Raw genomic sequence first — 23,363 nt, forward strand, 5'->3', positions numbered from 1 at the left:
TTGAGAATGATACCAAAGGAACAGACTGAATACTTCCATATCCATGCAAGTCTGAGGAAAGACTGTAGGCTGCAGAAAACAGTACTACCGGATCCTTCCACTTCGGGATAAGCCAGAAAGAAAATCTTCCAAGTACAGACAACTGTCCAACAGACAGTGCCTACATCAAGTAAAAGACAAACCCGGCAGGTTTGTCTTACAAACCGGAAGAACAGACCGCAGGTCTGAGACATAATGCCAGGTCTGAGCTTGACCATCAGGTCTGAGGAAACGACCGCAGGTCTGAATCTCTGAAACACTGAATCACTGCACCTCTGTTCAGCCAATCGGACTCAAGGCAGTGAAATATGACCGTTGGCATATTTCACCTATAAAAAGGGGCAGTTGAAGAAGAGTAAATGCGGCACATAAGGACATTCAGTGAGACAAGTGAAGCGTTAAGAGCATTTACTACAAGTGATAAAATTGTGTTATTCTAAGAAAGCCTAAGTGCAAAAGAAAAAGTGTGTATTACAATTTCGGTGTAAATTGTAAGAGTATTATCGAGCAGGAAATAAGTCTCGATCGGATTGTACTTGTATTCCTTAGTGAATATCCTTCTCGCGGTTTCGAGAGGAAGGTGTGACGTAGGAGTTTTATCTCCGAACATCCATAAAATCTGTCTTGTTATTTACTTTCTGCCGGCTTCATTATCTAACCGACTAACTTAACCACACCGCTCTAAACCGACTCTATACTAACCATACCGAATTCCCAGATTACCGAAACCGACCCACCATTCCCAAATCTCCATCATCCGAAACCGGCCTTGTCTATCAAACAAGTGTGCTGCTTCAACCTGAAAGCAAACCTCTTCCGCGCTTGAACCTAGTTCAAGGGTTTGTGATAGGCTGTGTAGTATTGAAACCCCGATGTTAATCTCTAACCGGATTAACCACCACCTTACGAGGGAGAACCGCTAACCGGTCCAACCCCCGGTCCTCTAGCGGCTACCTAGATCCTAACAATTGGTATCAGAGCAGTTGGTATTCAATACTCAAGCAAGCATGTTTCAAGATAGGCCTCCAATGCTAGAAGGTGAAGACTTCGCCAACTGGAAGGCACGGATGTACCTACACCTAATCACCTTGGACGATGAGATGGAGTCCATTCTGACCGAAGGACCGATAGTTATCAATAAGGACAGAAAGGAATGGACGGCTGAAGATAGAAGGAGAAACAACCTGGACAACCATGCAAGAAACCGGATCTCTAACAGCGTGGACAGAAACACATATTGCAAGATTAGAGATTGTAAAACCGGAAAGGAGACATGGGACACCGTTATCCAGATCTTTGAAGGAAATGAAAGAACAAAAGAGAACAAGATAATGGTGGCCACCCAGAAGTTTGAAAGTTTGAAAATGAAACCAGGAGAGACAATGAAAGAATACAGTGACCGGTTCACTGGTGTGTTAGATGAGCTTGCAACACTTGGAAAGAGGTACGACAACAAAGAGGTTATCATGAAAGCATTGAGATCTCTTCCAAGTGCGTGGGATATAAAGACAATGGTAATGATGGAGTCAAACTGCCTAAACAAGATGAAGCTGCACGATGTCTTCGAAGATCTAAAGGCATATGAGTTTGAAATGAGGTCCAGAACTGAAGAAGAAGTCTCGGCCTCAACCTCAAACAGAGCATTGATTACACCTATGGAACCGGTTGCTCCTGCCCCAGCACCTATCAGAACAGCCGAACAATTTACTGAGGATGCCATGGCCATGCTCGCACAGAAGTTTGGAAGGTTCATGAAAAGGAATCAACCAACGAACTACAACTACGGCGACAAATCCAACGTAAAATGTTATAATTGTAATTGTTTGGGTCATTTTAAATGGGAATGCAGGAAACCAAAGAGGGACACTCGGAAACCGGATAACCAAGACAGCCGGAACAGTTATCAACAGACCGGTGAAGGAAGTGAGGTACCGAAAGCACTAATAGCCGACGATGGTGGAAGTCTGTGGGCTCGCAGTGACAGCGATGATGAGCTCACGTGCCTCATGGCAAATGAGGAACAGGTATTTGATTCCCCCTATGATGAATTTACTAAAGACGAGTTATATGACGCATTGAATGACATGGTAGAAGAATATAAGAACCTACTAGCCATGTTACCTAAGCAACTCCACTTTAGAACCGACCCTATAATACCCATTCCGACAAACCCAGAGGTACCTATCATAACCGAACCTCCGGTCGTAAAACCCGATGATACCCATACTTTAGAAACCGAGTCAGATCCCAAGACCGAACAATCTAGTGAACCGGCTAGCGAACTAACCGAGGAACAAAATGCCCGACTTCAATATAAGATGGCCGCATATAAGAGATCTAGCGATATATTAAAGAACTTGAATAGACACTACAGGCATCCTCGTTGTAAGCGTGGCCTAGGATACACGGAGAATAGCTCCAAAGACCGAAAACCCACAGAGAAAGCAAGGCTTGTAAGAGGAAACCTCCCTTTTGTAAAATTTCTTAAGAGCTCCTGGACCGCTGAAGAAGAGGAGACCGCATACTATAGGGAAGAAAAGCTAAAATACGACTATGTTGGTCCAACCGAATCATGGCTTGACCCTGTGAAAAGAAAAGCCGAAATCCTCAAACATATGAAAGACTTTCCTGAACCGCGTAGGTCAAACCATAGATCATCAAACCGAGGACCATCATCATTTAAGAACTCTGTAAAAAAACTGAAATACACGAGACCAAGTGTCAAAAAGACAGTTAAAACCCTAGCAAGGAAAACCGTCCGGTTTATCAAGGTTTGGATACCTAAGGGACTAATCGCATGTGGACCCAAGTAAATGTGGGTACCAAACAGTTGTAAATATGTACATTTTGCAGGATCCAAAGAAACGGCTAGGAAACTCTGAATGGTTCTTGGACAGCGGTTGCTCCAGGCACATGACCGGAAACAGCAATCTGTTAACCGACATCAGAACAGCAACCGGTGCTCTAATCACCTTCGGTGACAACTCAAAAGGTAGAACTGTGGGAAAGGGTAAGATTGTCCATGGTAACCTAACTATTGATAATGTACTTTTAGTTGAAAACCTAAGTTTTAACCTGCTTAGCATTAGTCAGATGTGTGATGCTGGATATACTGTAGAATTTCTTAAACATGCATGCTTAGTCAAGAACTCTCAAGGCATTGTACTGCTAACCGGAAATAGAATAGGTAACATCTACAAGGTAGACTGGAAAACTAAAGTAGAATATCCTATATGCATGATAGCTAAGACTGATCAAACCTGGTTGTGGCATAAAAGACTAAACCACCTAAACATGAAAACTTTAAACTACATTCGGGGTAAAAAGTTAGTTGAAAGCATTCCTGATATAGTATTTAACCAGGATAAGGTTTGCTCAGCATGTCAAATGGGCAAACAGACTAGGTCATCTTTTAAGAGTAAAGGAAATATTCAATCTAGCCGGTGTTTAGATCTTCTTCATATGGACTTATTTGGACCGATTCAGGTCGTCAGCCTAGGAGGCATACTTTATACCATGGTAGTTATTGATGACTATTCTAGATATACATGGGTAATATTTCTACCATCTAAACGAGAAACCGCATCAAACCTGATTACACTTCTTAAACGATTGCAAAATGAAAAATCTACTCGCATTAATAGCATTAGAAGTGATAGAGGTACCGAATTCACTAATAGTACCTTAACTGCATATCTTGATGAATCCGGCATTAGACACGAGTTGTCTAGTGCTAGGACTCCTCAACAAAATGGCCTGGCCGAGAGAAGAAACCGGACTCTCAAGGAAGCTGCACGGTCCATGATAGCCGATTCCGGCATTGCTCAGAAATTTTGGGCTGAGGCTATCAACACTGCATGTTATACACAAAACCGGTCCTTGATAAACAAGTTTCACAACAAAACACCTTATGAGGTTTATTTTAACAGAGTTCCCAAACTTAAATACCTCAAGATTTTCGGTTGTAAGTGCTATATACATATAAATGGCAAAAACCCTCTCTCTGTTTTTGATGCAAAAACTGATACCGGAATTATGCTAGGATACTCGGCAGTGAGTAAAACATATAGAGTGTATAATGATAGAACTGCTACCATGGAGGAAACACTTCACGTTGTTTTCGATGAATCGGTTGAAAGTAATACTGCTTCATGCTTTGATCTACACAACAGATTGGAAAATAATAATATCCACTCTGACAGTGAAGATGAGACTCCGGTCTTCAGGCGGTTTGTCCATGACCAAATGGGTAATATTGAAACCCAGCCGGATCAAGCTGTTCCACAACAGGAAGCTGACACTTCGGTCCAATCCGAGGAAGTTGGTCGGTCTGACAATCCTGTTCAGCCTACCGACATGTCTAGCCTTGATCAAGTAAACGGTAACTTGGTAGACATCCCTGAGCTGAATCTCAGAAGAAACAGTAAACATCCTCTTGAGCAAATTATAGGTGACCCTTCAAAACCTGTTCGAACTAGGCGTCAACATCTGGAGGAATACTTTAATTCCGCGTTCATATCCCAGATTGAGCCGAAAAGAATAGATGAAGCATTGTCAGATCCGGATTGGATCTTGGGAATGCAAGAAGAGCTAAACCAGTTCGAGAGTAGTAAAGTCTGGTACCTAGTTCCCAGACCGAAAGATCAATCGGTCATAGGAACAAGATGGGTATTCAGAAATAAACTCAATGAGGACGGTTTGGTCACGAGGAACAAAGCCAGATTAGTGGCTCAAGGCTACAAACAGGAAGAAGGCATTGATTTTGAAGAATCATTTGCTCCTGTAGCCAGGATAGAAGCCATTAGGATTTTTCTAACTTTTGCGGCTTTCAAAAACTTTAAGGTTTTTCAAATGGATGTTAAAAGTGCATTTCTAAACGGTGACCTACGTGAAGAAGTGTATGTTGAACAACCACCCGACTTCAAAAGCGCCGCATTTCCAAACCATGTATACCGGCTAAATAAGGCTTTATACGGTCTAAAGCAAGCACCTAGAGCCTGGTATGATACACTAACCGCATTTTTATTACAACATGATTTTACCATCGGTTCGGTGGATAAAACACTGTTTAAATTTGAAAAGAAGGAACATATCCTACTTGTTCAAATTTATGTAGATGATAATATTTTCGGTTCCACTGATCCCAAGCTATGTGACAAATTCTCAAAAATGATGACTCACAAGTTTGAGATGAGTATGATGGGAGAATTAAGTTTCTTCCTAGGTCTTCAAGTTAAACAACTCAAAGAAGGAACATTCATCAGTCAACCTAAGTACACCAAGGAGCTACTGAAGAAATTCGGGATGGACACATGCTCCTCGGTGGCTACTCCAATGAGCTCATCCATTAAACTGGACAGAGATGATGAGGGTCAATCGGTAGACCAGATTGCATACCGAGGCATGATCGGTTCCCTACTATACCTGACGGCGAGTAGACCGGACATCCTGTTTGCAGTTGGTGTGTGTGGGAGATTTCAAGCAAATCCAAAGCAATCCCACTACACAGCCGCAAAGAGGATACTAAAGTATCTAAAAGGCACACCTGACGTCGGTTTGTGGTACCCAAAGGACTCGTCCTTCAATCTAACAAGTTATTCAGATGCAGATTATGCAGGGTGTAAGATTGATAGGAAAAGCACGAGCGGTACGTGCCAATTTCTAGGTGACCGACTGGTGTCATGGCACAGTAAGAAACAGACATCGATGGCCACATTAACCGCGGAGGCTGAATATTTGGCGGCCGGAAGTTGTTGTTCACAACTCCTCTAGATCCAACAACAGCTGAAGGACTTCGGCGTCATAGCCGAAGAATCCCCGATTTTCTGTGACAACATAAGTGCCATTGCGATCACCTACAACCCGGTTCTCCACTCAAGAACCAAGCATATCGACATAAGGCATCACTTCATCCGAGAGCATGTCACGCTGAAGCATATCCGGCTGGAATACGTATCGACTGATCAACAAGTAGCCGATATCTTCACGAAGCCTCTACAGGAAGCTAAGTTTTCTCAATTCAGACTCACTCTCGGCCTAACCGACATTAGCCAAATCCTTCCAAAGGATACTTAAAGGGAAACCGGTTCAGACAGACAAACCGGTAATTCTTCCTAAGCTGTTGAACTTCGAATCTTCAGGGCGTTTGCGGAAGAACCGCCCAGCTTATCAGATAGAGTAAACCGACCGGCTACTTGGTGCATGCACCAAATAACCGCATCGGGATGAACAACTGATACATGACCGGTTCGGAAGCGGGCTACCTTAGATTATTTGAATTTCAAACAGTAGAGGAATAATTATCAGGGTTCACGAATATCTGTTCTGAAACATCACCTTTTCAGAGTAAACTGGCCGCGCCTAAAAAGACGTGAAGATCTTTTGATATTTTTCACAGTCCAGTCCTACGACCGACAACCTAGTCTGAAAAACATGTCTATTTCATGCAATAACTAATACCCTGGGGTCAATAGACATTACCTCATTCAATACCTGGACAATAGGATAGCCCCCAAACTAGTATTTAAGGGAAACACACATCCACTAAAACATTCACAAAAACAAAACACATCCTCTCACTAAGGCAACCCAATCATGGCTCAGTTCCCAAACATTCTTCAAGTCGATTTTGAATCTTGCTCCAGTACCGAACACTATGAAGTGTATCGGATTATCAAGGCTCTGGAAGATACTGGCCTTAAGTATTTTCTGGACGATAAGCAAACTGTCTACCATGAATCCATCCTGGAATTTTACTATAATGCCAGAGTATTCAGGGGTACTCCTCACTTTGATACCCACATTCAATCCAAGGTTGGGGGTATTATCTTCGATTTCACCGAGCAGGACTTCGCTCGGTGCTTCGGTCTGCCCAAACAAGGGATCACAGACTTCAACCCACCGGCCGACATTAAAGCTGAGGTCTCCCTTTCTCTTGTCCGGTCGGATGAGCCTGTTGATGACCATGGCTCTAAGTCACTCCTGAGGGCTGAATATCAGCTCCTCAATGATGTAATAGGTAGGGGCATCTTTGGTAGGGATGTCACCAACACCTACTGCGTAGCGACTTTCAACATGATGGCAGCCATTGTCACCGGCACGCCGGTCAACTGGTCCCGGGTGCTATTCGACATCCTCATCTGGATGGTAGGCATCCGGTCGGTCGGTCTCATTCCCCAAATAAGCAGCCTTCTCGTGGAACTTGGTGTTCCAACCTGTCCCGGCAAGGGTTTGAACCAAGCCCAGGTGCTAACCAGAGAGACAACCGATTCATTCTATGATCGGTTTGAGAGAGCCTAGAGGAGGAGGAACTTCAACCCCCCCCGTGAGGTCAATCGCCGCGCACCTTAAGTCACTCCTTCTTGCATCCGGTCGTTTTGCAGTATGTACCGGGTGTATCCTTTTCCAACTCATGTTTGATCGTTTCGGCTTCATCCGTGTTCCCTTTGGCTTCGGTTATGTTTCGTTTGATTGCATGTTTCCCCTCATTATTCATGCCATTTCTGCATTGTTCTATGTTATCTTTCGGTTTCATCAAATTAATCTCGGTTATGTTTAAGTGCATCCCTAATTAATGAGATAATTCCCAACCAACTGAATATTTAACATCTAACTAATCTGGTTACTTTCCAACTAACAACTACCTCGGGCCTCGCAATCTGCCGCTTCCCCATGCACCTTGGAAAGGTAAAGATTCTTTTCCTTAATAAAACAAAACTGATAATCAATGCTTGGATCTTCCCTCCAAAACCGATCATATATAAGGAACCATCCTCTAATCAAATCACCACATTCGAAAGCATTAAAATATCTCTAAAATCCTTTGAATACCATCTCTCTTCGAAATCATGCCGAGCCGAACTTTGGGTAACTTCTTAAGCATTGACTTCAACTCTTGCATGGAAGATGGAAGTCCTGATCAAAAGCTCATATTTCACTCTCTCACTGAAACTGGTCTTCAACCTTTTCTTGAAGAAGCCGGTCCAATCCTCCTGGAAGATGTCAAGGCCTTCTTTCGAAGCGCCTGCATCAGGGGAAAGTATATCGTCTCTACCATCAGAGACCACACATTCTGGATCGATGAAGCAGAATTTGCTTCACTATTCGATCTACCTTCTGAAGGATTCTCTGATTTCCCAACTATACAGGACCTTGCGGGATTTGAAACCGCCCAATACCTATCGGCCACCCCTTTTCCGGTGGAACACTTTGGGCCTAAAACCCAGCTTGCTAGTCACGGTCAGCTACTGCTCGAAATCGTGACTCGTTCGATTCTGTGTCAATCGCCGAATCAACGGTATTCTAGGAATACCTACAACCTTATGACCCACATCCTTTGCGAATCGGCAGTCAACTGGTCAACGGTCATATGGGAAAACCTCAAGAATATGGTGCTGACTAAGAGAGATCTCGGGTATGCACCGCATATCAGCAAGCTGATTCTTGGGTACCGGCCAGAGTTCGGACCGGGCACACCGGCCTCATCCTCAAACATCCTCGACAAGGATTCGGCAATGGACCGAATTTCTAGAATGACCTTTTCATAGGCTGTACTTTTCATTATCTATGAATGCCTATCTTAATATCGAATTTCATGACGGCTTTCTTTACGCACTACTTCTTGAATTCAATCTCAGTTTAAATGACCATGTCTTCCTAATTTTCATCTAAGTAACCGGTTAACCTCCTCAAACCGCGTTCTTATCCGGTCATATAACATTGCTTCAAATAAAATTGTAAACACTCTGATCACTCAAAATAACCGGTTAGACTTAGAAACCGTATCATCAATCGGTTTCAAGAAGAAGAGTGCGTCATCAATGACATAAACAAAGGCTTTTGGAGGGAAACCTCCCGCCAAAAATTGCCGCCCCTCTGTTTACCGCCCTTTGTTTGGCGCCCATTATCTCCCGCCCACGGTTTGGCGCTCATTTCAATTCGGAGGGAAAATTCTCGCCCTTTATTGATGGGACGGTTGGGTCTCCAAACCGCATCTATAAAAGGGACTTTCGGTCATTTTACTTCATTCTCACGCGAATCTACTTTCTCTCTCTAAGCTCTCTCACTTTCTGAAGCGGCTATCTCTCATACTCTCTTAAACTCTCTAACATGGGGCGTGATTCGGCTTTGTTCAGACTCCTATCTCAGGTGGATTTCGAGGAAATCCGGCTAAAAGGTACGCCCGAGGCGAAGGAAGTTATTGACCGGGTAATCAAAACCGGTCTGGAATATTTCCTCGGCGGTCCTCATATTATATACAAAGACGCGGTCGAAGAGTTCTTCAAAACCGCAACCATCTCCAACGACAAAATCACCGCGACTGTATGCGGTTCGAAATAGAGCTCACCGAAGCATTGGTGGCCGAAAGCCTGCATCTTCCGACAACCGGCCAGGATGCAACGGCAGAAATAGAGCAGGACACCTTTGAGGCGGCTTGCCAGATCCTATCGGCCACTAAAGAGCCGATCAAAGCATCCGGCAGCAAACAAATGTTGAAGCCGGAATATATCCCGATATGTGACATCTTCACAAGGGCGATCCTGGCAAGGGGAGGAAACCTCAACAACCTCACAAGAGACAAAATCAAGATGCTGATCGGTCTAATGGAGGGAAGAGAGGTCAACTGGGCAAGAAAGGTGTTCAGCAACCTCATGGATATGGTGAAACCGGATTCAAACCGGTCGTGGGGATACGCCGTGCCTCTCGGTAAGATTTTTCTCCACCTAAATCTCGACATCGGTCCCGGCGTTGCTGTCGCAGAGCGATGCCTCATCAGATCAAAGCAATTCCTTGAAAGGACTCAGCCGGCCTCCAGCTCCACAGGTGGCCAAAAGAAGAAAACAGCCGAGAAAGCTGCCCCAGCCAAAGCAAAGGCCGAAGGCAAAGGCAAAGAAAAGATAACTTTCTCAGAACCACCGCAGCAAACAGGAGATGAGGAGTGGGCCTCTGAGCAAACCGACACAGAGAAGACCGAGGATGATAGAACGGTCAATGAAGACGATCATTCGGCCCAGAGCCCCAATGATGCCAAACCAAACACCAACCCTGAAACCACCGAGGGTGGAGAAGAGGCTGATAAAGAAGTCGATGATGAAGGCGGCAACACAGAGAGGGAGGAGGCCGAAGAAGCAGAGGCCGATAGGATATCAAGGAAACTCCTTCAAGGCGTTAGAAGAAGAGCCGAGTCGGTTGAAGACCTATACCTGGAGTGGCACGAGCACCGGTTTGGTACACCGTATAGAGAAATCCTACCGGGCCACACAGACGAGCAATGCATCCGCAGACTGGAGGAAGTGGAGGACCTGATGATGGACATTACAAACTCCAACACTCTTCAAGAGGTACAACACCGAACTTGTCTCTTGTTACCGAAGGTCCAACTTCGGAAACTAAAAACACGTATCCGGAACATTACGGAGGAGCTCAGCACGATGGAAACGGTGGACACCGTGGCGCCGCGGGTATTAGCAAGGCTTGGGAAAGCCAAAGGGGAACTAATTCAAGAAATCGAGCGGCTGGAAGCCATATGCAGCCGAATGTAAATACCGGTCTATACCCCTCCCCAGATCGACAGGTTTCCGGTCAACTGTCCAACTCCTCCAAGGGAGAATGCGGCATTGATAGAATCAAGTGAAAAAGCCGATTCCAATCTCACCGAGCAATCACCTCCCCCACAACCGGAAGTCCCCGTTTCAGACTTCACTAAAGAATGGGTTGAGGACCGATTTCAAAAGCTTGAAGCATCCACATCGAAACGGATTGATGACCGTATTCAAGAGTTCGATGACACAGTGGTTCAACCATTCAAGGAAAGATACAACAGAATAGTTGATTCGGCCCTCAAATTTGCCGATGTCACAAGGAATCTACTGGATAGTAATCAAGAACGGTTCTCAGAACTCGGCGAAGGTCTGCGGGAAGAGGCGGTTCAGCGCGATAAATGTGTTCAGCGAACTGCAATTCTGGAGGAAGTGACCTCCGATTTAAAGAAAGATTTCGACCGGCTTGAGAAAGATACAGATCAACGGTTGACTGCGATGAGTGCTGATCTGGTCGGCACGACACTTGACCGGGTCTCCAAACTCGAGAAGACGAATGTGAATCTCGTGGCCGAACTGAAAGCACTTTCCGAACAAATGGCCGAAATTCTAAGGGTGAAGGTGAACGCGGACGCCGCGGCTATAGCGGCCGATGCTGAAACGACTAAAAGGATCCAGGATGCGCTGGATGCCGAAGCAGGCAAAGATAAAGAGGCACCGCGCTCATCTCAACTTACCGATGCGGAAGAGGAAGCCGCGCGAATTAAAAGAGGAGAGGTCCTGTTCCCAGGATTCGCTAAAAGAGAAGCCGCTCTAGCAGCGGAAGATGCTGAGCGGTTGGAAAGGCAAAAACGGAAGCTGGATGAATTCGCAGCCGAAAATAAGAAGAAAAAGGCGACCGCATCCGCCTCAGCGCCGAAAAAGCGAAGGAAGGAGGCCCCTAAGAAAGTTAAAATAGCCGAGCTGCTCAGTGAGGTCTCTGAACCGGTCATCCCGAGTGCATCGCAGCAGGCCGACCAAGTCGAAGATGAAGTCGAAGAACAACTGCGGTCCCGGTCTACAAGACGACGATCTTCCGAACCGACCGATCAACAGCAACCGAAGAAAAAGAAGAGCCTATATGACTTCACGGACTCTGAATAGGGACTATCTTTCCTCTCTTGTTGCCTTAGTGTTTTTATATATATTTTGTCTCTTTCGGTTATCTATATATATATAAAGTTATTTTTGAAACCGGCCATCTCTTGCATTTCTACTTTGTTTTGATAATTTTAAATAAAATAATCAAAAAGGGAGAAATTGATGAGATAAAAGATAAAGACTCTTCCAAAAATTTTCTTAAAATTTTTCGAAAAATTCTCCTAAGTCAGTGTCAAAAATCCGGCCAAACAAAACAACCGGCCTACGGTTGCAAACTTACTTTGTTTTGATAATTTTAAATAAAATAATCAAAAAGGGAGAAATTGTTAGATAAATCAGACCGGTTCAAATATACCTAACTTAAATAAACTTTCCATGCAGGAACCGAACCGGAACTGGCTAAAGAAAACTAACCGGTCAAGCTACTAAACCGACCAAGAGTATTCGGAACGTGACCGCACAAAGAAAGGATCGGCCAAAGCCTAAAACCGGAATCATCAAACAGCCGATCATTCACAAAGGAATAACCGGAAGAAGTCCGGTTATATTACTCACACCAAAAGCCACTCGGCTAAGTCAAGCGGCCGACCTGTACAAGAAGACAATTTGGGTATCTGTTGAGAATGATACCAAAGGAACAGACTGAATACTTCCATATCCATGCAAGTCTGAGGAAAGACTGTAGGCTGCAGAAAACAGTACTACCGGATCCTTCCACTTCGGGATAAGCCAGAAAGAAAATCTTCCAAGTACAGACAACTGTCCAACAGACAGTGCCTACATCAAGTAAAAGACAAACCCGGCAGGTTTGTCTTACAAACCGGAAGAACAGACCGGCAGGTCTGAGACATAATGCCAGGTCTGAGGAAACGACCGCAGGTCTGAATCTCTGAAACACTGAATCACTGCACCTCTGTTCAGCCAATCAGACTCAAGGCAGTGAAATATGACCGTTGGCATATTTCACCTATAAAAAGGGGCAGTTGAAGAAGAGTAAATGCGGCACATAAGGACATTCAGTGAGACAAGTGAAGCGTTAAGAGCATTTACTACAAGTGATAAAATTGTGTTATTCTAAGAAAGCCTAAGTGCAAAAGAAAAAGTGTGTATTACAATTTCGGTGTAAATTGTAAGAGTATTATCGAGCAGGAAATAAGTCTCGAACGGATTGTACTTGTATTCCTTAGTGAATATCCTTCTCGCGGTTTCGAGAGGAAGGGGTGACGTAGGAGTTTTATCTCCGAACATCCATAAAATCTGTCTTGTTATTTACTTTCTGCCGGCTTCATTATCTAACCGACTAACTTAACCACACCGCTCTAAACCGACTCTATACTAACCATACCGAATTCCCAGATTACCGAAACCGACCCACCATTCCCAAATTTCCATCATCCGAAACCGGCATTGTCTATCAAACAAGTGTGCTGCTTCAACCTGAAAGCAAACCTCTTCCGCGCTTGAACCTAGTTCAAGGGTTTGTGACAGGCTGTGTAGTATTGAAACCCCGGTGTTAATCTCTAACCGGATTAACCACCACCTTACGAGTGAGAACCGCTAACCGGTCCAACCCCCGGTCCTCTAGCGGCTACCTAGATCCTAACAGACATCTTGAACCACGTTGTCAATCGCCTCTGATGTTCTCAATCCGATATCGTCGATCACATCGTTAAAGTTTTTAGACGGAGACTTAGAATTTTGAGAGTGAGTACTAACCTCTTTAACCGGAGTCTCCTTTAACTTGGACATTATAACTTGGCTCCCCGAGGATTTGGTTTGCCTTAAGGAACTGCTCCGGCTAAGTTTGTCTCTTTTTCCGGAGGAGGAGAAGAATGGATCGATGTCGGACGGACTACGTTTAGTGGAGTTGGTTGAATCAGCTGATTAGTCGGTTTAGGAGTTTTTCCCGAGGACAAGGTTTTCTCGGAATCTTGGAGTTGATCTGCCGGTTTCTTACCGGTTTTCTTTACTGAGATTTTTGCTCTCCCCTTTTTCTGCGGGACCTCTGTTTGTTTGGCCTTTCCTTTTGGATCGGCCTCTTTGGAACTCTCGCCAACCGGGGCAGCCGGTTCATCTGCCTTTGTTACTTTGGCCCTTGTAGCTCTCGACTTGGTCGGTTTAACAGTTTTCTTACTCATGTGTTCATCAATTAATATTTTGGAGGGGGAGAGCGATGTACCTTCGCCGATTTCAACATGTAGAAAACGCAGAATCTTCCCAATCTGCATGGCGTACGCTTGTACCCGACCGTTCGATTTGGCAACAACCTCGCAAAGTTGTTTGAACAGGACGCTTCCCCAGTCGATCTTGTCACCGCGGACAATCGCCATTAACATTTGCAGCTTTAGTTTGGTCAAATTGTCAAAGTTTCCTTTTTTGCCTTGAAGAGATTTGGAGATGATGTCCACCAGTCATCTGAATTCTGGCTTGAGCTTGTTCTTCCGGCTTGTGTGAGACAGCAGATCCGTTCCATCGTTTGATATAGGCAGCCGGACTGCATTAGAGTCAGCTTGTGATAGATTTGTTTTGAAGTCTCTCCCGATGTTGGGCAAACTGAGAGCTTCCGAAAATATCTCTTCAGTTATGTCGACAGCCTTGCTGCACACGGTGGCGGAAATAGTTCTTTTTGTCAGAGTCGCTGTGCTTAAGAACTCCTCCACTTTAGTCTGGTGAACGATGAACGGACCAGAAAGAAATATAGGTTTTCAGCCCAGAATCTTTCACAGATTGCAGCACTGCTTTGTGTTCGTCGGCAGCATGTTCTTCGATATCGTTGAAGTCGACCTGCAAGATGTAGGTGAAAAGTGCGTGATCTGATTCAATGATGAAATGATTAAATGAAGAAGATGAAGATAGTAAGAAGATTTGAATGAAGAAAGCTGTGGAGATTTTTAGAGAGAGAAAGCTTGAGTGAATAAGGAGAGGTTTCTGACTTATATAGGTGAGCGGTTTTTGACGGTTAAGAAGTTGAACCGTCACTTCATTCCTGATTTTGGCGCCAACTTTCCCTCCAAAAGTTACTACGGTAATTACGAAGAGTAAATATGGGCGGTAAGATTAGGCGGTAAACTATGGGCGGTAAACCGTGGGCGGTAAACTGTGGGCGGTAAACCATGGACGGTAAACTGTTTGAAATTTAAGGTGTGTTTTTGAGATTTATTTCCTTATCCAGCTTTCCATCATGGAGTTAGTCATGGTGTTGGCCGGTCCTACAGGAACCCCCGGTCCTAGGTTGGGAAAGTTAGCTCGCATGTATCGGTTGATCTGAGGAGCAAAGCCGATTCTTCCCCTTGGAGCTTGAATGAGCTTCTTTAAGTTGTTGAAGAGGTATGAGGCCCAGTTTATGAGCAAGGGTGTGACGATTGCGATCATGAGGTCGAATACCTCTCGGGAGTAGTTTTGGTTTGCCATTCGGCCTAGAATGGACCGCTGGACCAAGTCATGAAAGACTTGGTAGTGGGGTGCGAGTTCATCTTTTTGACCGCAATCATCAACCGGATGGATAGAGCCGGAGAAGATGAAAGCGTAGTGCTCTTTTGCTGGAAAGTGGGGTGTTGGGAAATCTGAAAACCTTTCGGATGGAAGTTGGAAAAAGTTGGCGAATGACTCTTCGGTGAGCCGATGGTGTGATCCGTCAATGATGGTCCTGATGCTGCCATCAATGCATACATGTCCGTTGTTGAAGACACCTCCTCTTCGAGGATGGTGTTTGAACCTTCAAGGAATTTTTGCAGACCAGATTCGACGACAGGAGAAAAGATAGTCTCTTCGAATCTTGAGTTCAGCATTTCGTAGAAATCAACGATGATAATATTTCGAGTTTCGGCATTTATCTTCGAAAGATATATTGAGAAATGGATGATTAAAGTTTTGAAGATTCAAGCTTAGAGAGAGAAGAATGTTTCTGAAGTGTGATTTGCTTGAGGAGAATTGAAGTCCCTTTTATAGTGCAGGCGATTGAGGTGCATTTAATGAGGAAATTTTTGAAAAATCAGACCGTTCATGTATGGTCATAAATGCTTGACATTTTTCAATGGAATAATCTGTTTGGGAAGGATAATTAGTAGGTTGTCTAGTCTATCCAGATTAGGCATGCTTTTTTGGGAAGCGAATATTTTAGTTTTCAAGGCTGATTTGATATTGTTTGATGTAGAGCATTTAATGTTTTTATTCTCTCAAGATTTTTGATGAAAAAGGAAATAAAAGATTTTCATTAATCAAGGTACCAAACCGGTAGTACAGCAAAATTACCGATTTGATAAGATAAAGATAATGAGAAAGTTAGACATTGGATGATCAAGCGGTTTGATTTTTCTTAGCCCTTGCCGCTTCCCACTGGTCGATCAACTTTTGGATTCTCTCTTTCGTTAGCACATGCTTCGGGTGGAGAGTTACGAATAGGCCGGAGTGGATGTCCAAGCTTTCACAAAAACCGCTTAGATGAGGAGCGTAGCCGGTCTTGTTTGACATGATCATCTTCTTTAGATTGCTGAAGATGATCCAGGACCAGTTTACCGGTGTCCCAACCGTGATGGCAATCATCATTTCGAACATTCTCTGGGTATAGTAGGAGCTCTTTTCTCTACCCAGAACAGATTTTCCCAAAATCTCACTTAGAATCTGGTACTTATGAGAGAGTTGCCTCTTAGCACCCTAGGGCTTAACCGGGATGTTAGAGTTTGAAAACGAGTGACACATTTCTTCAATGGTCACCGGGGAGTAGGTGAGGTCGGTTACCCCTTCAGTGGGTAAACCGCAATATTCAGCGAAATCAGTCTCGCTGAATAGGAAGGATTGACTATAAACTCGTGCCACGATAATGTCTCGGTGCACTTCTTTTGCTGTTTCGAAAAACTCATCGACTACCAAGTAGTCGATGATGAATCTGTTCTCCAAGAACTTTCTTAGCCCGGTTCTTTCAAGGGCTAAGAACATTTCCTTGATGCCATGATCTTCATATTGGTAGATGGAGTTGAAATCGGCCAACAAGATCTTTTTAGAGAGACGTGAAGAGTTCATGTTCTTGTGAAGAGTTTAAGCTCGAGAGTTTTGTGAATAGTGAATTTGTGAAATGTTTTGAAAGATGAAAGGTTGTTTATATAGCCAGGGGTTCGGCTAGGTTAGTAGGTTAAGCATGCTTAGTGATGTCATCGGTTAATTAATAGGAGTTAACTTGTTTAAGTGTAGAATGTTTAGTTCCAATGCAAAAGTAATCATTACTAAAGATTTTCATGATGACAATAAATATATAGACAAGATGTTAGTCTTCCTCTCTTGATGATGGACACATGTCGTCATCTCGATTAAGGTAGACTATTTTATGATTCATAGGTTTCATTTTTCAAGGTGTGCATGAAAACGCGGTTAGCCGTCCCAAGTTAATCGGAAAAGTTAAATTTACCGAAAGCATGATGCATTTTACTGGTTGGTTTTCCATGACCGGTTTTGTTAGGATAGCTTGTTCTAGTGTGAAGAAATGTTGAATTAGATCAATATTTGTTCAGCTTTGGACTAAACTTATCCGTTTTACCAAATCATTTGAACCGCTCAGTATGTATACATGTGGTTTGATATTATGAATTTGTCAGGCATAACCAGAGACTTCCTTCCGGTTAGCATCCATGAATAGTTAATGTCCTATTAAGGTACGGTTTGAGAAGCGAGAGCTTCTCCCTGAACACATATCCCGGTTTTTCATGATAATGTATGTTGAAGGCATGCATTGATGATTATGGCATAAGTTGCTTGCTATCAGTAAGTCCTATGATATTTATGAAATAAGAGAACTTAGCTTCCTGTAGCGGTTTGGTGAAGATGTCAGCCACTTGCTGCTCAGTTAAGACATACTCCAGTCGGATGTGTTTCTGTTGAACATGCTGCCGGATGAAATGATGTCTTATGTCAATGTGTTTCGTTCTTGAGTGTAACACCAGATTATATGTGATCGCTATTGCACTGGTGTTGTCACAGAATATTGGCGACTCTTCAGCAATTACACCAAAGTCCCTTAGTTGCTGTTGGATCTAGAGGAGTTGTGCACAACAGCTTTCAACTGCTAGGTACTCTGCCTCTACGGTTGATGTTACAACTAAAGTTTTCTTTTTGCTGTTCCATGAAACAAGCCGGTCTCCTAGAAACTGGCAAGTTCCACTTGTACTCTTTCGATCGATTTTGCAGCCTGCATAGTCTGCATCTGAGTAGTTTATGATATTGAAGCTTGAATCTTTTGGGTACCAAAGTCCCACATCTTGAGTTCCTTTTAAATATTTTAAGATCCTTTTACCCGCGGTATAATGTGATTGCTTCGGATTGGCTTGAAATCTCCCGCATACTCCGACCGCGAACAAGATGTCCGGTCGGCTGACTGTTTAGTAAAGTAGTGACCCAATGATTCCTCGATATGCTGTGATGTCGACGACTTGACCATCCTCATCTTTTTCTAGTTTTACAGAAGAGCTCATCGGTGTAGCCGCCTCAACACATGTGTCCATTCCAAATTTCTTCAAAAGTTCGGTTGTGTACTTTGGCTGGCTTATGAATGTTTCAGTTTCGATCTACTTAACCTGAAGCCCTAGGAAGAAACTCAGTTCTCCCATCATACTCATTTGAAATTTGTCAGTCATCATTTTTGAGAATTTATCACATAATTTTGGATCGGTTGATCCGAAAATAATATCATCAACATAGATTTGAACAAGTAATACATGATCCTTTTTCTCAAATTTGAAAAGAGTTTTATGGACTGAACCTATTGTGAACTTGTGATCAAATAAGAATTTTGTTATTGTATCATAGTAGGCTCTTGGAGCCTTTTCAAACCGTAAAGGGCTTTGTTTAACCGGTAAACATGATTTACGTGTTCTGGATTTTTAAAACCTGGAGGTTGATTAACATACACTTCTTCATTTATTTCACCGTTTAGAAAAGAACTTTTAACATCCATTTGAAAAACTTTGAAATTTTTGAAAGCTCCAAATGCTAGAAATATTCTAATTGCTTCAAGTCTAGCCACAGGAGCAAACGATTCTTCAAAATCAATGCCTTCCTATTTATAGCCTTGAGCCACTAACCGGGCCTTGTTCCTCGTAACTAAACCGTTTTCATTGAGTTTATTTCTTAATACCCATCGTGTTCCTATAACCGGTTTGTATTTCGTGATACGGACTAAGTACCAGACTTTATTTCTCTCAAACTCGTTTAGTTCCTCTTGCATTGCTAAGATCCAATCGGGATCTAGCAACGCTTCATCCACCTTTTTCGGCTCAATTTGTGATATGAAAGCTCAGTTTTCATAGTGTTCCAAATTTTGTTGCCTAGTTCGGACGGGTGATGAGATGTTACTAATTACTAGTTCAAGAGGATGATTCTTATTCCTTCTGAGATTTATCCGAGACGTGTCTTCCAAGCGTTCGGTTGGCTGATCAAGGTTAGACTGATCGGTAGGCTGAACAGAGTCAAACCGACCGATTTCTTCAGTTGAAACTGAAGAGTCAACTTTCTACGTTAAAACAACTTGATCAGACTGAGGTTCAGCATCAACCGCTTGATCATTGACAAATCGTTTATAAACCGGAACCTCATCTTCATCATCAGAATAAATATTGAAATTTTCCATTATGTTGTGAAGGTCGAAGGGTAATGTAGTGTTTCGTTCAACCGATTCATCAAAAACAACGTGAGAAGTTTCTTCAACTGTTAAAGTTCTAGTATTATAAATTCTATACGCTTTACTTATAACGGAATATCCCAACATTATTCCTTCATCGGATTTAGCATCAAATGCGGTCAAATGAGTTTTGTCGTTGATGTGAACATAGCATTTACTATCAAAAATTCTAAAATACCGGGTGTTTGGAATTCTGTCATAGTATATCTCAAAAGGGGTTTTAGAAAATCGTTTAGTGACTAGAGACCAATTTTGAGTATAACATTCGGTATTGATAGCCTCAGCCCAAAACTTTTGAGTAACACACGAATCGGCTATCATTGACCTTTCGGCTTCCTTGAGAGTTCAGTTTCTTCTCTCAACCAGGCCGTTTTGTTGAGGAGTTCTGGCACTAGACAACTCGTGTCTAATACCGGAATCGTCAAGAAAAGTAGTTAAATTGCTGTTTGTAAATTCGGTTCCTCTATCACTTCTGATTTTGTTTACCCGAATAGATTTTTCATTTTGTATTCTAAAAATCATTTTAATCAGGTTTGGTGTTGCTTGATTTTTAGAAGCCAAAAATATTACCCAAGTAAATTTAGAATAATCATCAACAACTACCATAGTATATTGCATACCTACCTCCTATGCTTGTTACCCTAACCGGACCAAACAGATCCATATGCAAGAGTTCTAAACATCGTTCGGATTGATGATTTCCTTTACTTTTAAAAGAGGACTTTATTTGTTTACCCATTTGACATGCATCACATACTTTGTCTTTTGAAAACTTGACATTTGGGAAACCGTAAACTAGTTCCTTAGAATAAATGAAATTTATTGTTTTAAAATTCAAATGGTTTAGCCGTTTGTGCCAGAGCCAGTTTGGGTCATTTCCAACTATCATGCATACATAGTTTTCAATCTTAGTTTTCCAGTCAACTTTGTAAATATTCCCTATCCGGTTTCCGGTTAGTAAAATGTCATTTTGATGATTTTTAATTAAACATGCATTTTTATGAAACTCAACCTTTTATCCTATATCACACATTTGACTAATGTTTAACAAGTTGAAATGCAAGTTTTCTTCCAACAATACATTATTTATAGATAAGTTACCATGGACAATCTTACCCTTGCCCACGGTTCTACCTTTTGAGTTGTCACCAAATGTGATTCCTACTCCGATTTCATAGGTAATGTCGGTTAGTAATCCACTATCGCTGGTCATGTGTCTTGAACATCCACTGTCCAGATATCATTCCGAGTTCCTTAGTCGGTTGCTTCTCTTAACCTGCAAAAAAGAAATATTTACACCTTTTTGGTACCCACATTCAGTTGGGTCCGTGGTTGATTAGTCCCTTTAGGATCCAGACTTTGATAAGTCGGATCACTTTCCCGGTAATAGTTCTAATGGTATTTGGAATAACCTCTTGCTTTTTTCCCAAGAGTGCATTGTATCGTGGTGATGATGGATTTTGATTAGTTTGAGGTTGAGATACACGTGTTTTGTTTTGTTTATCTCCTGACCGGTTGACTCTCCTTCTCTCAGGATGTAACCATTTTTCCGAGTTAGTTGGACTAACATATTTTAGTTCCGGTTTTATGACAGTTTCTGCCTCATTGTTGGTTGAAGAGCTCTTGATAAATCTTACGAAAGGAAGATTGTCTTTTGTGAGTTTAATCCCGTTGGAGTTATTTGATTTGTTGGACTTGTTTTGTTTGTATCCGATACCAAATTTACATTTAGGATGCCGTTTATGTTTGCACATCTGATTTACGGCTTCACGGGACCTTTCCCAAGCAGCCGTAATATATTGTGTTCGTTCATTTTCTTCGGTTACCGGTTGAACTGTCTCCTCATTTTCTAAGGATAGTCCAGCCGGTTCATATACCGTGGTTTCGCATGGCTCACCAGCGGTACCACTTGACTCACCGGTTTCATGTTCTAACCGAGTCGGTATGTATGCAGATATGTTTCTGAACTCAGCGACCATTTCGTTGAGTGCAGAAATCAGATCTTCCTTAGTGAATTCATCAGAAGAGAATTCAAATACCTCTTCGTTGTTTTCCATGAAGCAGGTTACTCTTTCTTCATCATTTTCATTGTCGGAATATGCCCAGTCGCTTCCACCGTCGGATGCGATGAGTGCCTTTTGAATTTCTTTTCCTTCATCGGTTTGCTGGTTATCGTTCCTTCGGTAATCGTTTCTTTGGTTGTCATTCCTCCGGTAATCGTTCCCTTGATAGTTGTTACCCTGATAACGGTTATCTTGATTGTTGTTGCCTTGATAGTTGTTGTTGTTTTCCAATTTTTGATCGTCTCTTCTCAGTTTCCTACACTCCGACCTGAAATGTCCAAAACCATCACAGTTATAGCATATTTTATTAGATTTGTCAATATAGTTATAATTAAAACTGTTGTTAGATGGTGGTTGATTCTTCTTCATGAATCTCCTGAATTTCTGTGTTAACATCGCCATCAAGTCTCTGGTCAGCGTTTTTGACGGGAGCCGGAACGGTTGATACATGGACGGCCGGTTTCACCGATGTAACTAGAGCTCTAGTTGCGGTTAATGTTGATGCCTCATCTTCGATCCGAGACTTTATCTCGAACTCGTATGCTTTTAGATCCTCAAACACATCATGCAGCTTCATCTGCCCGAGGTTGCTTGATTCCCTCATCACCATGGTCTTGATATCCCAAGTGCTCGGTAGTGATCTTAAGGCTTTGATGATTATCTCCCGGTTGTCATATCTCTTTCCGAGTGTTTGAAACTCGTTGACCACACTGGTGAACCGGTTGTTGAACTATTTCATGTTTTCTCCCGGTTTCATCCTGATGTTCTCATATTTTTGAGTTTCCACCAAGATTTTGTTTTCTTTTGTTCTTTCATTTCCTTCATGGATCTGAATGATTGTTTCCCATGCTTCCTTTGCATTTTCACAATCTGAGATTTTGTTCAGTGTGTTATCGTCTATAGCCTTGTAGATGTGTCTCATGCAATGGTTGTCCCGGTTACTTCTTCTCCGATCTTCAGTCGTCAATGCATATATCTCCTTGTTGATCTTTATCTGTCATTCCTTCAGAACTTTGCTCATCTCATCATCCATCGTAATCAGATGTAGATACATCTGTTTCTTCCAACTGCTAAACGCTTCACTGTTTAGCATCGGTGGCTTGTCACTGTGGGTCATGCTTCCCATCTTCTTCGGTTGCTTGAGTGTTAAGAACCTCGCTCTGATACCACTTGTTAGGATCGGGATCGCCCTTGGAGTACAGGGGTTCCGGTTTTCTAAGGTTGACCGCTTACAACAACACAACACACTCTAATTGGTGATAGTCCGGTTAGAGACTACAACCGTTCTCAACACTACGCAAACTGTTACAGACTCTTGAACCAGGTTCAAGGGCGAAATGTCTATTTCATCTTGAAGCAACACACAAGACTTTGGATGATATTTATAAGGAGTCGGTTAAGGAATATGAATAGACCGGTTTTGATTAAGGATTATGTTTCGGTTAGTGATAGTTCGGTTTTAGAATAGGTAAGCAGGAAATAAGGAAAAGACACAAGACAAGATTTTTTATGGATGTCCGGAGCAAAGTCTCCTACGTCACCCCTTCTTCTCAGATTATGAGAAGGATCTCCACTAACTTTGAATGTTACAACACTCACACACTGCCGGACGAGCCTTAATCGCTACTCGCCAGTTACACCACTTCACTCTGATGTAATACAATGATTCAATACAGCAACAACGCTTTCAATAATTAACACAACTATTTAGGATCCCGCGTGAGATTTCTTTCTCTCTCTTAAGATGTTCGAACTGTATTAAATGAGGTCCATTCGTCTTCCTTTTATAATGAATAATGTCCTAACGATCATTTTCTTCTCTCTCCATAGGATTGGTCATTCTAAAACCACGCCGGTTCAGAGATGTTGCGTGCACGTTTCACCTTTCTAACACTTGGCAAGCATGCGTCCACCGGT

At 42.7% G+C, this 23,363-nt stretch overlaps 1 protein-coding gene across 1 annotated transcript; it reads left to right on the forward strand.

Moving 5' to 3' along the window:
- The first annotated feature begins 7,886 nt into the window (after positions 1 to 7,886).
- On the forward strand, positions 7,887 to 12,660 carry LOC124913250. Its single transcript, XM_047453845.1, has 5 exons — positions 7,887 to 8,277; positions 9,799 to 10,499; positions 10,605 to 10,751; positions 10,848 to 11,626; positions 12,639 to 12,660. Exons 1-5 carry the CDS (start codon positions 7,887 to 7,889, stop codon positions 12,658 to 12,660), a joined length of 2,040 nt encoding a protein of 679 aa, XP_047309801.1.
- The last annotated feature ends 10,703 nt before the right edge of the window (positions 12,661 to 23,363 follow it).

The sequence above is a fragment of the Impatiens glandulifera genome, chromosome 8, assembly GCF_907164915.1.
Source record: "Impatiens glandulifera chromosome 8, dImpGla2.1, whole genome shotgun sequence".
NCBI lineage: Eukaryota > Viridiplantae > Streptophyta > Magnoliopsida > Ericales > Balsaminaceae > Impatiens > Impatiens glandulifera.